Consider the following 19648-nt stretch of genomic DNA (forward strand, 5'->3'; position numbering starts at 1 on the left):
TGGGCGTGGCAAAAGCATTATATGTAACGAAAATGTACCCCCATAATATTCTGAAATTAAAAAAATAAATAAAAGAATAAAAAATTTTTTAAAAAGAGAGAGAATACAATAGCTCCCCCCCCCCTTATCCACAGTTTTGCTTACATGGTTTCAGTTACCAGTGGTCAACTATAGTTAGAAAATATTAAATGAAAAATTCCAGAAATAAACAATTCATAAGTTTTAAATTGTATGCCATTCTGAGTAGCGTGATGAAATGTTGCACTGTTCAGCTCTGTCCTGCCCAGGATGTTTAGCTCTGTCCTGCCCAGGATGTGAACCATCCCTTTGTCCAACATATCCACACTGTATACACTACCTACTCATCCATTAGCCACTTAGTAGCTGTCTCAGTTATCAGACTGTCACAGTATCACAGTGTTTATGTTCAAGTAATCCTTATTTTACTTCATAGTGGTCCCAAAGTGCAAGAGGAGTGATGCTCGCATATCATTATAATTGTTCTATTTTATTATTAACTATCATTGTTAATCTCTTACTGTGCCTAATTTATAACTTAAACTTTATCATAGGTATATATGTATAGGAAAAAAAAAACACAGTATACATAGAGTTCAGTACTATCTGCGGTTTCAGGCATCCACTAAGGGTCTTAAAACATATCCTCTGTGGATAAGAGGGGACTACTGAACTGTTAGAAATAAGGAGAGGTATAAAATCAATAATCTAAATTCCTACCTTAAGAAAGTAGAAAAAGAACAAAATTAACCCAAAGCAAGCATAAGGAAGAAAATAATAAAGCAAAGAATAGATATTATGAAATTGTAAACAGAAACACCATAGGGGAAAAAAATCAATGAGATAAAAAGCTGATTCTTTGGAAAAAAATCAATAAAATTAATAAACCTGTAGTAAGACAGAAAAAAAGTACAAATAGAGAAAACACAAATCACCAATATCAAGAAAGAAACAGAGAAAAGGAAATCCTATGAACAATGTTATCTTTATAAATTCAACAATTTAGCAGAAATGCACCAATTCCTAAAAAATCACAAGCTAAAAAACTCAACCAAGATGAAACTGATAATCTGAATAGTCCTAGAAACATTGAAGAAATTCAATTTGCAATTTAAAAACTCCCCAAAAAGAAATATCTAGGCCCAGATAGTTTCACTGAAGAATTCTACCAAACATTTAAAGAAGAATTAATACCAATTCTTTACAAATACTTCTAAAAAATAGAGGTCAGTATTACCCTAATACCAAAACCAGGTAAAGATAGTACAAAAAAAAAAAATACAGACCAATAAATCTCATGAACACTTAAAAATCTCTCATACATTTAAAATTATCAACAAAATACTAGTAAACCAACTCTTACAATGTGTAAAAGGAATTATAAACTATGACCAAGTAGAATGTATTCTACATATGTAAAGCTGATTCATTTAAAATGTATTAATGTAATCTACCATATCAATGAATTAAAGAAGAAAAAGCATATGATTATATCAATTGATGGAGAAAAAGCACTTGACAAAATCCAGTAACCATTCATAGTAAAAACTTTTGGCAATTTAGGAACACAGGAGAATTAACCTATAAAAGGCATCTATAAAAAAAACCTACAGTTAACATCATACTGAAGGTGAAAGTGTGAAGGCTTTCCATATAAGATCAGGAACAAAGCAAGGATGTCTGCTCTCATCACTCTTATTAAACATAGTATTGGAAGTTCTAGCCAGTGCAAAAAGGCAAGAGAAGAAAAACAAATGGCATACAGACTAGAAAGAAAAAAATAATACTGTACCTATTTGCAGATGACATAACTGCCTATGTAGAAAATCCCAAGGAATCCACAGACACACATACATACAAAACTCCTAGAACTGTGTTCAGCAAGGTCAAAGGATACAAGATCAAAACACAAAAAAATGTGTTTTTATATATATAACAGTGAACATGTGAAACACAATGCCATTTACAATCACTACAAAGAAAATGAAATACTAAGGTACAAGTCTAACAAAACCAAAACATACATGATGTGAATAATGAAAATTACAAAATATTGATAAAAGCCATCAAAAAAGAGCTAGATAAATTTTGGGACATACCATGTTGATGGATGGGAAGGTTCAACATAGTAAACATGTCAACTCTCCCCAAACTGATCTATAGGTTAAATGCAATTCCTATCAAATCCCAGGAAATTTTTCATGAAAAGTAAAACAATCTTGACAGAGAAAAATAAAGTGAAAGGAATCACTCTACCTGATATTAAGGCTTACTATATGGCTACAGTAATGAACACAGTATGATATTGGTTGGTGGAAAGACACATAGGTCCATGGACTAGAGACCTCAGAAGAAGACCCACATGAATATGCCAAACTGATTTTTAAAATTTCAAAATATTAAGGGGGTGCAAATGTTTTTGATACATGGCTTGAGTCAGGGATATAAATGTGCTCATTACCTCAATAGTGTTCATTGTAACCATTAGGTGGGGTTTTACCCATCTCCTCCTCCCCTATCCTCCCTGCTTGATTTCCAATGACTTTTACTTCCCCCTCTGTACTTGTGTGCCCATCAGTTAGTAAGTGGATTAACAAAATGTGGTATATGTATACCATAGAGTACTACATAGCCAAAAAAAGGATGAATTAATGCCTTTTGCAGCAATTTGGAAGGAAATGGAAACCACTATCCTAAGCAAAGTATCTCAAGAATGGAAAACCAGATTGATTTTTGATAAGTTGCAAAAGCAATTCAATTGAGGAAGGATAGCCTTTTCAACAAATGGTGCTGGAACAACTGGATATCTATAGGCAAAACAACCCCTGAACCAAAAAACAAAAAAACAAAAAACTCTACCTTGATCTAAACCTCCTATCTTATATAAAAATTAAATCAAAATGGATCACATCCTTAAATGTAAAATGATAAATCTTATAGAAAAAAATATACGAAAACATGTTTGGGATATAGGGCTAGGCAAAAAGTTCTTAGACTTGATACCAAAAGCACAATCCATAAAAGGAAACATGGATAAGTCCATAATGAAGTGAACTTCATCAGAATTAAACTTTTGTTCTGTGAACAACTCTATTAAGAAGATGAACAGATAAGCTACAGACTGGGAGAAAATATTTGCAAACCATTTATCTGAAAAAGAGTTGCATCTAGAACATATGAAGAACTCTCAAAACTCAACAGTAAAAAACAAATAATTTGGGCTGGGTGCAGTGGTTCATGCCTGTAATCCGAGTACTTTGGGAGGCTGAGGCAGGAGGATCACTTGAGGCCAGAGTTCAAGACCAGCCTGAGCAACATAGCAAGACCCCATCTCTACAAAAAATTTTAAAAAATTAGCTGGGCATGGTGGCACATGCCTGCAGTCCCAGCTAAACTGGGAGGCTGAGGCAGGAAGATCCCTCGAGCCCAGGAGTTTGAGGTTGCAGTGAGATATGATGGCACCACTGCACTCTAAACTGGGTGACAGAGCAAGACCTTGTCTCAAAAAAACAAAAGAATTTCAATTAGAAAATGGTTGAAAGACATGAACAGACATTTCACTGAAGAGGATATACTGATACAAATAAGCACAGAAAAAGATGTTCAACATCATCGGCCATCGGGGAAATGCAAATTAAAACTGCAATGATATCACTACACAATTATGAAAAGAGCTAAAATGAAAAATAGTGAAAACAACAAATGCTTGTGAGGACACAAACTGGGTCACTCATACATTTCTGGTAGGCATATAAAATGGTACAGCTACTCTGGAAAATAAGGTGTCAGTTTCTTATAAAACTAAACACACAGATACCATATGACCCAGCAATTGCACTCTTAGACATCTATCCCAGAGAAATGAAAATTTATGTTCACACAAGAACCTATAAATAAATGTTCACATAGCAGCTTTATTCATAATATCTAAAAACTCAAAACAGCTCAGATGTCCTACAACCAGTAAATGGCTAAACAAACTGTGGTAAACCCAAACCATGGACTACTACTCAGCAATAAAAAGGATCAAACTATTGATACACACAGCAACTCAATGAATCTCTGGGGAATTATGCTGGGTGGGAGGAGACAGTCCCAAAAGGCCACATGATATATGATTCCATTTATGTAATATTTTGAAATGATAAAATTTTAGGAATAGAAAATAGATTAGTGGTTGCCAGGAGTTAGGAATTGGGGGGCAGGGGAATGTGGTGGAAGGGAGATGGATGTGGTGATAAAAGGGGAACATGAGAAATCTGTGTGGTATGGAATTGTTCTGTATCATGACTATAGTGGTTGATATATAATACAAACCTACACGTGATAAAACTGCACAGAACTAAACATACACACACAAGTAAAAAAGACCAACACACACAAATAAGGTTTTGATTCCCAACCTCTTCTCCTAGAAGTGCCACTTCAGTAGCCACATGATATGACCTCCAATTTATGTCAGGCAACAGTTTTACCAAATCAGTTCTCACTGCTTAGGCCATCTTTTCAGCCTTCACCATATGTTTCCTCATTGTTTGTTGCCTGCCTGCTAAGCCAATGCTACATTTTAAGGTTTTAGTTATTGTAGAATCTGCCTTCTATATTAGTTAGGGTATGTAGCTGTTTAAAAACAATCTTGAAATCTTAGGAACTTAACATAAGGTTTATTTCTCATTCAGAAAGGGAGAGAGGGAGAAGGAGAGAGGGGATGAGGGGGTGGAGAGGAGACAGGGGGAGAGAGAAACTATTTTCCCATTAGTCATAGCTACTTTTAAGAAGATATCCAATTTATAAAAATTAAAGTAACATTCAAAATAAATGTACTTGAATTCTTAGTGCTGTCTCTGAGTGTGAAGAAGAGTACTTACAGAGATGTACAAAGCTCTATCTCTGTCATGAGAATTCACATCTGGGTCTTGCCACTGATACATAAAGGACAGTGCTGTGCACAGAGTACCTTTATGCAAAATTAATAAAAAAATACATTTCAAGGAAGTATATAAAAGAAAAAGATGGAGAAAGCATTCTGAATTCTTGAAGGCAGAGGGGAACATGGCAGAATTATTACATCTTAAGTGGTCTTAATTCAGTCATGCTCTTGAAATATTACTTATTTGTCTCATTTCAAATTTGCAGTCAAATACTCTTCCCCTGAGCTATACTCCCTCATTTCAAATTTGATCTCTTCCAGGAAACTAAGATTTTATTTTCTTTCCTTCACCATACTCCACCCACTCACTCTGTGCCTGTTCAAGGCAGAGGTGCCATTGATGTTTATGCCTCCTACACTGAGTAACACAGTGCCTTGGCACATAGTAGGTGCTTTGTATTTAGAGTTACAACTACTCTGTGTTTTCAACTTGCATCTAAAATAACACTTCTGAGAAAATAACTTGCAACCTACACATCCAATAAAGGGCTAATATCCAGAATTGACAAAGAACTCAAGCAAATCAGCAAAAAACCCCACCAACAACCCCATTAAAATATGGGCATGGACAGAATTTTTCAAAAGACATGGACAGAATTTTTCAAAAGAAGATAGACAAATGTCCAATAAACACATGAAAAAATGCTCAACATCACTGATCATCAGGGAAATGCAAATTAAAACCACAATGAGATATCACCTTATTCCTGTTAGAATGGCTTTTATTAAAAAGTCCAAAAGTAATAGATGCTGGTGTGGATGTAGCAAAAAAGAAACACTTAAACACTGTTGGTGGGACTACAAATAAGTAGTACAACCCCTATGGAAAACAGTATGGAGATTTCTCAAAGAACTAAAAGTAGACCTACCATTTGATCCAGCAATCCCACTACTGGGTATCTACCCAAAAGAAAAGAAGTCATTTTATCAAAAACCACCTGCACTCAAATGTTTACTGCAGCACAATTCACAATTACAAAGATGTGGAATCAACCCAAGTGCCCATCAATTCATGAGTAGATTAACAGAATGTGGTATATGTATACCATGGAGTACTATTCAGCCATAAAAAGGCTTAATTAATGCCTTTTGCAGCCATTTGGAAGGAACTGGAGATCATTATCCTAAGCGAAGTATCTCAAGAATGGAAAAACAAACACCATATGTACTCACTATTAAATTGGAACTAACCAATGCGCACACAAGTGCATAGAGGGAAGTAAAAGTCACTGGAAATCAAGCAGGGGGGAGAGGAGAGAAGTGGGGGTAAAAACCCACTTAACACGTACAGTGAACACTGTTTGGGTGATGGGCACATTTATAGCCCTGACTCAAGCCATATAACAAAACCATTTGTACTCCCTTAGTATTTTAGAATAAAAAAATAAAATAAACCTTTCTCTATCTCTAAAACATAAAAAATAAAATAAAATAACACCTTCCAATTATACAGCACTTCATTTTCAAATGCCTATACACATTACCTTATTTGAGTCCTACAATACCCTGGAATGAAGCAAATAATTAAAAACTCAGGAAGGTTAAGTAAATTCTCAAAGGCCAAAGCTAATGAGAATTTATACTAGGATCTGTATCTTTAGACTCTCATCTAATAGCACTTTTTCTATCACAGTGCACCTGTTTGTCAAGTTCTGTGAAAGTTTTAAATAAAAAGTACTATGCTGAGCTAACAGGCACCAAAAGGACAACTATTTGTTGTCCTTTCAAACGCTGAAGTGCTCAGAATGATGCTGGCCTATCTGAAGATTCCATCTGAGGAGGTTTAACTGGTGAAATACCATTCAGGTCATTTTATCTATGAGGTGGCCATTGAGCGTAGGCCCCAAAACAGCATTATAGCAAGGCTCCAGTGTACTGTATTTGTTTTTTGAGTCACTAGCAGGAAGAAAATTGCTTTGGAGAAAAATCTATCTTTCTCACAAACAATATATACTCTGCTATTTGGGAGTGATTTAAATTATGTTACATATAATTCATCTGGGGAGGCTCTCCAGCTTGAGGAAATTCACTTGGGCACAAAATGTACATAAGTAGGATTAGTGAGAAATCTAATTTTGCAGATGTATTGAGTGTATTTCAAATCTGGATTTACATACAGAAAAGGAAGTTTGGGAAGTGGAGCTCTGAGAATGTTAACCATCACATACCTAACAGCAGCTGAAGACTTGCTACATTCTAATCTTAGTACCCTAATCTAAACTACCAGTTCTTCAGAATCAAGGGACAAAGATGTGACAAGGAATTTATTTTGTCTGAAAAGGGGAGCAGAGATGAGCAAGTGGTTCATTAAATAATGAAAGGACATAAAATACCTTTCAATTACCTGCAATGGGAAGAACCAAGCGTCTTTATTAGAGCATAAGAGACCCTAAAAATGAACCTCACAGAGATGTCTTTGTGTTGTTGCCACACCTCTGGTAGAACAAGGGCATTTTCTTCTCAGGTATCTGAAATGGAACATTATACTCAAGAACAGAAGAGATGACCTCACCAATCAACCAACACACCAGCATTTCCCGAAGAATTTAAGAAAAAGAAGAGGTTAAAAAACAAACAAATAAAAAAAAGTTGATCAGTAAATCAGTAAAATCAGCAAATCAGATTCTATTCTAGAAAATGAAAGAGGAAGAAAACACTTTAATTGAAATTCAAAGACATCATTTGGGATCTCAGCATTTGATACTCTTCAGATATGAGAAGGTTAAAAGTAATTAATATTTTTTTACTTTGTTTGAGATACCAGTGATAGTTTCCAGTAATTAAAATTTTTAAAATCTTTGACCAATGCTACTAAAAAAAAATCCAACACCAAAAAAAAAAAAAATCTAATTTAAAACAATCTCCTCAAACAATATTAATTGGGTAAAAACAGATGTATGATTATGACATATCACACAAAGCTGCTTCTCTAAAATAATCTTAAAGACATTTTATGCAGGAATTAGTTATATCATGATAGACAACTAATAATGTTTTACATCAAAAAAAATACGGTGTTCATAGACATTCAGCCCAGTACTAATTTTGGAAATACTACAAGATCCCTTATGGAATGTTTAGTTACTCTAAGGAGTAATTCTTTGTGCCATAAATAGCAGCCTAAATGTGAACAGCTATCAAATAATTATGTGGTTCTATTCCATATGAGACTGCAATGATTACAGATGAAATATATTTTAGTCTTGAAGCTTTGAGACACTTCATGAAAGAAGTAAAATGCCATGAAAAGACTCAGTGAATTTTCAAATAATGACAAGTGTAAGATTTTCCATTGTCCATTCCTTCATTGTGGTGTTTGATAATATTAACAAATACGAAAATGGTTTGGTATACGAAGAAATAGAAAATGCCTATCCTTCACCCCACCTCCCCTCTCTAGGAGAAGTAGCTCCATATACTTAAAACAAGTAAGGAATTGGCTCAGATGGATTGCCAACTCTGTCATAAGTGGTCCCAAAAGAGCTGGAGTTGCCGCAGTTTCAATGACAGCTAACTCAGAAGACAGATGTGACTGCTGCATTGCCATTAAGCCAACCTCAAAATAATACTGTAAATTTTTATGAGAAAGACGAGAGGGGAAACTGGTATTTGACTATCGTTACTATTAACTTTCAATTATCTACACTAATCAAGGGGAAAAGAGGTACCAATAATGTTAAACAATGGATAACTATCAAATTTTAAAACTGGTCACTATCTGCATATGTTCACTCCTTAATTCAATACTCTTACATTTATCCCTGATCCCTTTCTAGTTTGGTCCCATATCATTGTTGGTTCCACATGAGTTAGAGGAAGAAAGGGGCCTGATTCTCTGTAACTTATTCATGGACATTGAAAAGTTGCTTGAGAGAGTGTAATATTTTAATATATTTAAAGTGTAATGTTTCATTTCCAACTCACTTTTAAAGAGCTTATTTTTAATTTAAATATGTGATCTTACTAGTGTAACAGTTGCCATGTTTTATGATGGAAAAAAATTTGTATTGACGTTAAAGACATTAAATCATAAAAACATTTCCCCAAAATGTTTTGAGATAAAGATTTGTCTTTATATATGTTAAAGATTTTTCTTCAGTAAAAAATGTAATATTTGTATTGTTAAAATAACACATTCATTAGCTTTTCTATAACTATTATCTGAATGTGAATAAATGGATTAATCGAGCGTAATCTTAAAACTTTTCAGCCCACAGACCATTTTAGCAGGCATAATCCAATTAACTATTAAAAAGCAAAATAAAGTAACAAAAAAACTCTCTTAGACAGCATAGTTAAGTCCTGCCTCTCTCCATTTCTTGATCATGTCATTTTCTGATATGAAAAAGAAAGGCTCCTTTAGTGGGAATGACAAAAAGGAGCCCAGTAGGCTTTTCCCCATTCTTTATCATGGCCCGCTTTGTGTCAGTTGAGAACCTATATGAAATTTCATTGGTTTTCTAGCTCAAATGAATTTTTAGCAAAGAAGTAACTCGCAGTAATCATTACACTCCACTGTCTTATTCTTTTGATCCTATGTTGACTGAGAACTTTACCCAGACACCTAAAACTTATATCCCACCCAAAGTACTATTAAAGTACTTTGAAAACTACTCTACTATTAGGTACATGACTAAGATTTGTTTTTATATTCTGTGATGCAGAGCATACCAGAAGAAAGAATACCATTCTGGTAATAAGAAAACCTGGATCCTGGTCCTAGCTATGCCATTAATTAACTGTGTTCTTAAGGAAGTCATTCAACCTCTCTGGACCACAGTTTCTTCATTTAAATGACATAGTCCCTTGCAACGCTAACAACCTTAATTTTACTAAGGAAACACTGGTTGAAAGCTTTGAGATTTCATTTATGACGAGGATCCCCAGCAAGAGAAAGATCACTATATTTTTTCTTTATAGCCCAAATTACATTTTGACAACCCCCTCAACTCCACCCAAGAAGCACTGCCGACCATAGAAAAACATGCAATAGACAGGAAGATAAATAAGTCAAACTTTGTATAATCTCATTCTTCAATGTTTTTCAGTTACTGACATTCTCCCACATCTCAGCTGTTGTTACAACTTCTCTAGGTAAGTAGTTTTTAATGATAATCTACCTGGAATTGCCTTCTGTAGACTCAATTTAATAGCTACATTTTGAACCACGTGAGCCTTCTTTTCTCTCACCCTGCCTCATATGCATAGTAAATTCTGATCACCAGTAACCACTTCTTCTATTACCATTTACTGACATTGCTTTCTTTTAAGCTTTACAAAACCCCTAGAAGGCAGATACTATCCCTCATTATAAAAATGTGGATAAAGACTCAGATTAAGTCATTAGTTAAGGTCACACAACTATTAAGTGGTAATGCCTTGACTTGAACCTACCCCACCTATCTGATTCAGAAACCTCTCCCTATCAGGTAATTTTTAAAAATATTAAAGAAATATACACTTTAACTTCCTTCAGATAATTGAAAACAGTTGAGAAAGGGACAAGACATTTCTTCCTCTAACACAGGAGAGAAGGAAGTAAAGATGAATGATGATATATGTATGTCTGGAAGGAAAACCTGCAGAAGTTCATGGTTGATGACCTCTATTAATACGGAAAATGAAGAATCCAAATGCCAAATAAAAAATGTGTATTATCGTAAGGCCACATCTTTAGAAATAGTCACCCTGATTGGTTAACTAGGTCTCATCTGTCTTAATTCCCGAGGTCTCAGTATATTCTGTATTTAGGCAAAGTCTATCAAAATGATTTTCTCCCAATTTTCATTTTAAATCTATAGGAAAGTTGAGAGAATAGTAAAAAATCACACATTTGTATGCCTTTTACCTAGATTAACCCACTGGTACCATTTTGCCACAAATTGCTAAATCTCTCTTTGCAAATGGTTTTTGCTGAATCACTTGAAAGTAAACTACAGACATGAAAATTCTCTAAATAATGTAGCCTGCATCTTCTAAAAATAAGGATATTTTCCTGCATAACCATTATAACTATCACACCTAGGAAAATAAACAATTCCTAAATATCATTTAATTTATAGTCCATATTCAATCCCCCAATTATCCTAAATTTTCTTTTTGGTTTTGATCAGTATCTAATCAAGGTTAACATGGTAGACATGAATGTTATGTTTCTTTTCACCTAAGACCTTCCTCCTAACTTTTTGGTTTTGAATTTTTTTGTTTTCCATGACAGACTGATTGACTTTTTGAAGAGTTCAAGCCAATTATCTTTCAGAATGTCTCACACACAGAATATCTGATTATTTTCTTGTGATTAGATTCAGGTTAAACATTTTGGGTAAGAATACTACATCACCTTTCAGAATGTCTCACATGTAGAATGTTGATTATTTTTTATGATTAGATTCAAACTAAACATTTTTGATAAGAATACTACATAAGTGGTGCTGTGTACTTTTTATTATGTCAGCATGAGGCACATAATGTCAAGTTATTCCACTACTGGGGAGGCTAGGTTTGATCACTTCATTAAAATAGTGCATGTCAGATAGCCCTGTTGTAAAGGCACATTTTCTCCTTTGCAATTATTAAATAATCTGTGGAGTGATACTTTAGAGATCATGTAAATATCCATTCCCCCAACAATCTTAAACTCATTAGTTTTAGCATTTCCTAAATCAATTATGCTGGGGCTGCAAACTGTTCAATTTTCCTCATTGAATTGTACAATTAAAATGGGTGAATTTTATATATGTAAATTATGCTTCAATAAAGTTATTTTTAAAATATTAACTCAGTAAATTATAGTCCATATTTGGTCCATTTCCTGTTAGCATATTTTTCTGCCAATAAATAACTAATAGTTGTGATATATTATAAATGAGGCAGGGTATCTAAGATCCAGGTGAGCTTAATAAAAAAAACTCTGTTGAAAGTTTTTTTAATGGTGGTTTTCTAATTCTATCATTCCTTCTATTATTATCCCTGTACCTCCCATTTCTCTCTCTCTCTTTTTTTTTTTTTTTTTTGAGTATCATTGTGGACTTTTTTTTTAACCCTCAATGTATTATAATCTGTTACTGTTGTTATTCTTTTTGATGTTCAAACCACCCTAACGTGGCCAGCAGGAGTCCCTTCAAGCACAATCTTGTGCTCTGATATAACCTCATTAGTCTTTGAACAATGCTTTCTTGAATAAAAAGTCCCAAGCTCATCCTGTACTTCCTTGCCTGAGACCTGAAATCAGACATTTCCCAAGATTTGGTTCCTTTCAGTATTAGAATAGTATTTAGAAACCAAGATCTAGGTGTTGGGTATGCTTGTTGCTTCTTGGGTATCTGTCATTGTTTCTAGGCCCTTTCCGTGTACAGAATAAGAGGATAGGAATGCATACTTGTATTTGCAATTCAAATTTATATTAGAAATATAAATGAATGAAAGGGAAAATAGCTTGTATCTCTTTTTTTTAAATTTCTATTATCATTAATATACTTATGCACTTGCTTTATTGCACAATATATATGAAATGGTAGTCATAATGATATAATTCTGAAACTAATAACGAACCTATTAAGAAAGTTTAAGATTTCATTGCAGTTCTTTTTATCCTTAGGACCACATCCTAGTAACGATACATCATCAAGCACACTATGTTCAAAGGTTACCTGAACTGAATGATTATGCTATAAATTAGTTACATAGGTTTGTTTGGTTTTAGTATGTACTCAATTTTAGTATTTGTCTTTCTTCACATTATTTTTGGTTTAATTCTAATTTTTGTATATAAAACATTTACATGGAAGGCAAAACTGTATAAAAAGATACATTCTGAAGTCCTGCTTCTACCCTATTCCCTATATCCCATTCCTATCCACTTTCCATTTTCATTAATTTCTATTTTATCCTATCTGTGTTTCATTTTGCAAAAATAAGTAATTATACTTTTTCAGAACTAATGTAGGTATACCATGAGTTAAGCAACACTCGTGCAACTGAACTCTAATGTGAGTGTGGTCAGGAAGCACGCAACCTGACTTATATCACATTTTCTACCTGCAATACATAGAGCTTGGCATACAAATAAACTCCCACCTGTATTCTGATCAATCCACCGCAGAGAGTTCACATGAGCATTCAAAATTTTGCGGATCTTCTGGAGCTAAAAATATATACAAGACTTTTTAGATTATGAATATTCTGAAGTAGTAAACACAAAATAAACATAAGAAATTGAAATTAGGAAGTGACTTTCAATTTCTTCTGGTAACAATGAAGTGAGAATGTACTAAATATTAATGGCTTTTTTTGCTATTTCATATTTGCAATGCTTATTACCTTTATGTATTAGTTCAATCTAATTATTTTGTAACTGTCAGAAATTGGCTACCTATAATTCATTAAGAAACTGACTACCATGGTACAAAAATGAAGAACATTAAGAAACATTTCACAAGATAAGAAATTCATATAAAGAGTTAAAAATAGCACTATTTGTCAACCAAATCAGCAATTTTTTAAGAATGGTAATACTTGGTTGTCAAGTATGCAGGGAAAATAGGCACAGTCATATACAGCCAATAGTAATATAAATTAACTCAACTTACATTTTGAAAATGTACATTTTTACAATATATATCAAAAGCTTTAAAATATTCATAACTTTTGACTCAGTACATTCAACTTCCAGAAGCCTATTCACAGTAAATAATCAAATCTAAATAAAACAGGGCTATTTTATATCGACCCAAAATTGGAAACAATCTCTCTACCAACTAAATAATAATTAAATTTATTATGGTAAAGTCACCTCTAAGAAAATCTTAGAGTGCCATTAAAACTCATGTTTTCAAAGAATGGTTAAAATTTTGGGAAAAGACCCTGAAAGAATATTAAATGAAGACAGAATGCAAAAATCTATATTGGTATGTTTCTAGTACTATTTAGAACAAAAGAAGCATTTTTACCAGCAGAGGAAAAAGACTAGAAAGAAATACACCAATATATTAGAAGGGTACTGGTAATATAAGTGATTTAATGTTTGTATGGATTCTGTAAGAAAATGTGACTGAGTAACACAGAGCATAATATGAACTTGCTCAATAAAAATTTTAGATATCATGTGGTCTCTCCCATTCACCCCTAAAAGAGGGAATAAAAACAGGTAAATCCCATCACCATGAACACTAGAACACATAGCTGCTATTTTTCTACCCTAGTATATGGCCCATAGTAATGAAGCTTTGTTGATATGGTTACAATAAATTATCTTATTTATTGTAACAATAGGAATCTTGTTGTCCAGAAAATGTTTTTCCAGCTTCCTGCCCAAGGATTTATGCTATCTGTGAAAAGAGATGAGTTATTGCTGATTTCTTGCTTCTTTTGTTCTGCCATCGAGGCAGCAATTACCCTTTAATTCACTCACCTTAAACATCCCAATCACCCCTGCCAGGAAAAACAAAAAGAATCAAACCATTTACTACCCACTACTAAAATAAAATAAAACAATCTAGGTCTTAGTAGAGACAAAGGATAGAGACAGAATTACAGTTTCCTTTTACTTACTCTGTTGAGAATACTATTATATTAACTCAACACAGAAGGACTAGACATCAGCTCTGCTTCATGTCTAAATCTTCATAGATTTATGCATCAAAATTCTATTACAACAAACAATTTTGAATTTTGGAATTACAATAGTAATCTAATATTTGATTAAAAGAAAATCTGTATTTTGTAAACTCTTGATCATCTGTGTGAACACAGGGAGATAGTAGGGATAATCCAAGATTAATTTATATTTGCGTTTGCTCAACTTTAGATTCACCCAAAGTAGAAAATGGCATAATTTTTATAGCTGGAAAGGACTTAAAGATCATTTAGTCCATCCTTGACATTTTGCAAAAGAAGGAACTAAGACCCAGAGAGATTAAAGGACTTGAAGAAAATTCTAATGCTTTCTCAGCTATAACACACTGTCTCTTTAGAATTAAAAAAGCTGATAATGTGTATGTAAAGAACTGTCTATATATAATTTGACAAAGAGCTTACCAAAGAATAGTCACCACTTATATATGTCATTCATCTTCATCTACTCAGATCCTGGCCCCCTCGTAATTATAATTATCTTTATAGAAAACACAATGGGAGCTCCCACAATGGGAGATTCCTCTTACCATTACTGTCATGGACAGGGAATGGGAAAAGGAGGACTCCATTTAGCTGCTAACACAATAGGGAAAAGTACAGGAAATAAGCTCTTCAATTAGAGTATAGAGAAAAGAAAAAAATCAATTCTTTCTCACCACCAAATTAATTCATGGTGTCTGAACTCTAATTGGAGCTCCAGCTGTATTTTCCAATGATATAATGCATTTACATTGTGAGCTAAGTAGTATTCTATGTAGCAGGTGGAAATCTAATAACTATATTTAATAAAGTTTCTATGGAAAAATATATGTTAAATCTCAAATAGTTAATTACCAAACTTTTAAAATATAACCTAACCATAAATTAAAGATTCCCTGGGCATGTCTAACAGACTCAAACATACCTACTAACATTTATATGAGTATGTAAATAAATATGTCAAAAGAAGAATCAACTAGCTAATTAGTAAATGAACAGAAAAACAAGTACAGGGACATACTTAGTTATGTGAAGAACAGGGAAGAAAACCTTGACAATCTCAGTAAGAGTCATTTTTTCACCCTCCTAGGAATAACCACAGAAGCTCACAACCTTTTCTGCCTCTAAATGTTTCCTGCTCCACTAACCACATCCAAGGGCTTCATATCTCTAGAGGCAGGTAAGCAGCCATATAGAGGACAGGAGAAGGTGACTAGCTAAAGGAACTATAGAATGCTAATTTCATACTAAATCTTGGTTGTCTAAATACGTAAAGCAGTAAACACACCGGGTCAGTAGTGTCAGAAGGATTTTCAAATGAATTCAGGTGATCGATAATGTCCTTGAGATCTTGGGCCATTCCTTTCAGCTGAGTATCTATATTTTCTGCTAATTTGTAACTGAAAAGGCAAGTAAAATAAAGGGATTAATAAGAAATGTTTTCCTATGATGATGACCTATTGTTATTGACATACAAAGATGATTCCACCAACTGGATTTGCCCCAATTCCCCTACCTTCTCAGTGGGTCTCAGTTATGACCAATGGTACATTTTCATAGATACAGCATCTGTGACCTTATTACTACCATATTCTAAAAAGAATCCAAAGGTAAAGACTTTTATTCAGCGTGCCATTTTTACTGTCACCTATTTGCCCTCTGACTAATGCTCTGGGCATTTCAGGAGCAAAAGAACTCTTTTTATGTGTCAAAATATACCCAGAGGACATTCAGATATATAAGATAAGTTATTCAGGGTTTAACAATATTCAGTAAATGCTGAGGTGTCTTCGATGATCTTGAATACACAAATTTTCAAAGGAAAACCTTATATACATATACTCCACCAGGCAACAAAAGATGTTTTGATAAATGAGCTTCACAATAATCAAAGGCAGATAAATTTACTAAGTTCTCAAATTGATTAGTTGCCTAAATTCTCAAGATTTCCACCCAGACTATTCACACACACACACACCAACTTAATGAATATGTTTATGAGAATTAAAGTGGCCAGAGGATTTTTCAAACTTAATGTGCATAAAAAATGATTCAATTAGATTTGTTGGTAACAATCTACTGCCTTTCTGTGCCAAAGTAATTATAGACAATTGATTTTCTAGATTGCTAAAGATTCTGGTGAAGATTTTATCATATTGTAAATATGACTATAAAAGAGCATCAGGAAAGGAACTAATGTTTCAAAGGTTTCTTCAAACTATAGCAAGGATCTTATGGCCAAAAATGTAACTACATGTTTCAAAAAATGATAGAATGCATAGAAAGCAAGCAAAGAAAAACTCACAAAAGCTGGAATACAAAAGCAGAAACAGAACTAGGGTCAGTACAGATTACCTATACTTACCACATTTAGTGGCCCTACAAAAAAGTTAACTTGCAAGCCTTTAAAAAATAAGCTCAATCCTAACTCATAAGAAGCCATTGAGAAAATGAGTTCTATTTAGTCTCAATCTAGATTATGTCGCACATTCATACAAGTTCTCCTAATACTTTATAAATTGGCTGATTACTAGATCTCAGTTTCAGAGAGATAGTTACTGTGGGAAACTTGACAATGTATCAACAGAAGGTAAAGACTGAATAGTATACAAATAAAATATACCTAGCCTAAGACATTGACAAAATCATTCTAGTTTTAAAAGTTATGCAGTTAGCCCCCAGATTAACAAATTGCCTTTAAAATAGCAAATGACTTATCACTAAAGCAACTGAATGAACATTAGGTTTAGAAGGGTCAATATAAATAGGAGAGCATAAATATCCCACCATACTATAACACCATACACATAAAATTTGTATTTCTAATTTAAGAACAAACTTGACAAATGTAAAAACTTTACAGCAGACATGTATAAATTTGAAATTAATAATAGTGTGCAAAAATGCTGTAAAACAAAATTGCCAGAATGATTCCTTCATTTTCAAGCATCTAGAAAAGATAAACAAGTTGATAAATGTCAAGTATAAAAACTTGCCCTTACCTACCAATTTTTATTCCCTGCCTTCCAATTTAATTTTTCTCTCTTTTTTGGAATGCTCTCATAGTAGGCAAGTCCTGCCCCATTCCTTGATCTTTATGCAGTTACTTACGTCTTCTCACGCTCCACATCTGCATGCTGCAGATAAATAAGTCCACTCTGGTCCTTCATAGAGTCCTCTAAAGGAGTCAACAGATCTTCTAGTTCCTTCTGCTGTGACAGGATAAAATCTAATTCTTTTTCCAACCTGAAGAAATCAAGCCAACAGAAGGGTTAATGAAAGGAATTTGGAGTGACAAAAAAAGTCAATAAAGTACAAGGAAAAAAAATTGAATAAAATGATGCCTTTAATCTTCCAACCCAGGAAATCTAAGGTTCTACCTTTTCTGATCCAGCTTTACTTTTTCCACTTCTCTATGTAAAACAGTAATCTATAAAGAGAAATAAGAATATAATAATGTAAATATTTGAATTTATTTAATTTTAGAGCAATATTAATGTTTCAAATATACTTCAAATATGAAAGATTTCCTAATACAGGGTACTTATTACCTAAGGAAAATATTTGGAAGATGCTCACCAATATTGGAATAGAAAATGAACCACAAAACACAGGTCTGTTCTCTTGTGTTCATCTGTAAATACCTGTACAATGCAGGTAGATTAATGAGAATATCTTCTTACCTTCTCACCATTCTCAATCAATGCACGGTCCCAAGCATTGACGTTCGTCACCTGGTGAAGAAAGTAGTTCTCTTGCTCCTCTAGCTCAAGGCTCCACTTGTTTGTAAGACCCTCCAGATGACCATATGTCATCACGGGAGTTACTATTGCACTAAAAAATAAAAGGATGTAGTATATGATCATACTTCTAAAAGTATGGTAGGATTTTTAAAATGAACAACACAGGAGGATTCAGGGAAGAAAATAGTATGTGAGGAGTTTCTCATACCTGCCTCCTCCCCAAAAAACCATAACTGGTAAAGATGATTAAAAACAGCCACTCAAAGTTTCTTTAAATTATGCTAAAGGAATATAGCAAGTAAAGATTTATTAAGAAATACACTAAATCACAACAGGAACAGATAAAGTCTGTGCCACAATCTGAACCTTCTTTCCCTCATCCCAGCTCAGCATGAAGGAAGCTCTTTTCTGTGTGGGTATGGGAAAGAGAAAGGACTCTCTCTCCCACCAGCTCTTGGTCAGTGATCCATTCCCCTGTCTGTATCCACAAGAGAGTAAGCATCCCTCACTGGGCAGAACCATTAGGAACTCCAATTCCCCTGCCAGGTTGTATTAATAAAGCTGAACAGCTAGCTGATCTTTGATCCCCTGACCAGCAGAGACAGGCAATGCTCTGATTTCTCTGCTAAGTCTACATCTCCTGAGTTTCTTAAATCACATTTGTTGGTTGAAGCAAAAATTATAACCCTATGTGATGTGATCTTCAATGTATACAGAGGAAATAGTTGAGATAATTATATTAATACTTAAAAGATAAGGAGGGTAAAGGAAAATAAAAGAAAGTAAGGTTTATACACTTCACTGAAAGTGGTAAAATGTGAAATATGACCACATTGCTGTAAATTATGCATGTGAACTATAATAAATACAGCAACCAGTAATAAAACTATACAAAGCAATATATATTTTTTAAAATACTATGAATAGAAGAAGATGAAACCCTCAAAAAAATTCAAACAACCCACAGGAAGTTAAAAAAAAAAAGAAACAGAAAGATAAAAATCAGAGATATCAAATAATAAAATGATAGACTTAAGACCTAACATATCAATAATTACCTTAAATGTAAATGTGCTAAATATACCAATTAAAACACAGAGATTGGCACAGTGAATAAAAACAATCAAAAATATGCTGTCTACAAGAAACTCACTTCAAATACAAGGACATAGGTTGAAAATAAAAGAATCGAAAAAGATGTACCACGCAAGATTAATTTTTTAAAAAGCAATGGCTATATTAATATCAGATAAAGTAGATTACGGAGCAAAGAAAATGATCAGAATCAATGATGGACAGTACATAACGATAAAGGAAGCAAGGCACCAACAAGAAGGCTAACAAT

At 33.6% G+C, this 19648-nt stretch overlaps 1 protein-coding gene across 2 annotated transcripts in view; it reads right to left on the reverse strand.

The window, feature by feature from the left end:
• NUP62CL (nucleoporin 62 C-terminal like) overlaps positions 1-19648 on the reverse strand; it is a 68119-nt gene that overhangs the window by 8168 nt on the left and 40303 nt on the right. For both annotated transcript variants that reach the window (XM_012750916.3, XM_075999341.1), the window contains 5 exons: positions 18244-18394; positions 17941-17990; positions 17672-17806; positions 15849-15960; positions 13025-13091 (listed from right to left, as the gene is read on the reverse strand). In XM_012750916.3, coding sequence (XP_012606370.1) covers positions 13025-13091; positions 15849-15960; positions 17672-17806; positions 17941-17990; positions 18244-18394 — 515 coding nt within the window. The remainder of the gene's footprint in view (positions 1-13024; positions 13092-15848; positions 15961-17671; positions 17807-17940; positions 17991-18243; positions 18395-19648) is intronic.

Source organism: Microcebus murinus, chromosome X, assembly GCF_040939455.1.
Source record: "Microcebus murinus isolate Inina chromosome X, M.murinus_Inina_mat1.0, whole genome shotgun sequence".
Classification (NCBI taxonomy): domain Eukaryota; kingdom Metazoa; phylum Chordata; class Mammalia; order Primates; family Cheirogaleidae; genus Microcebus; species Microcebus murinus.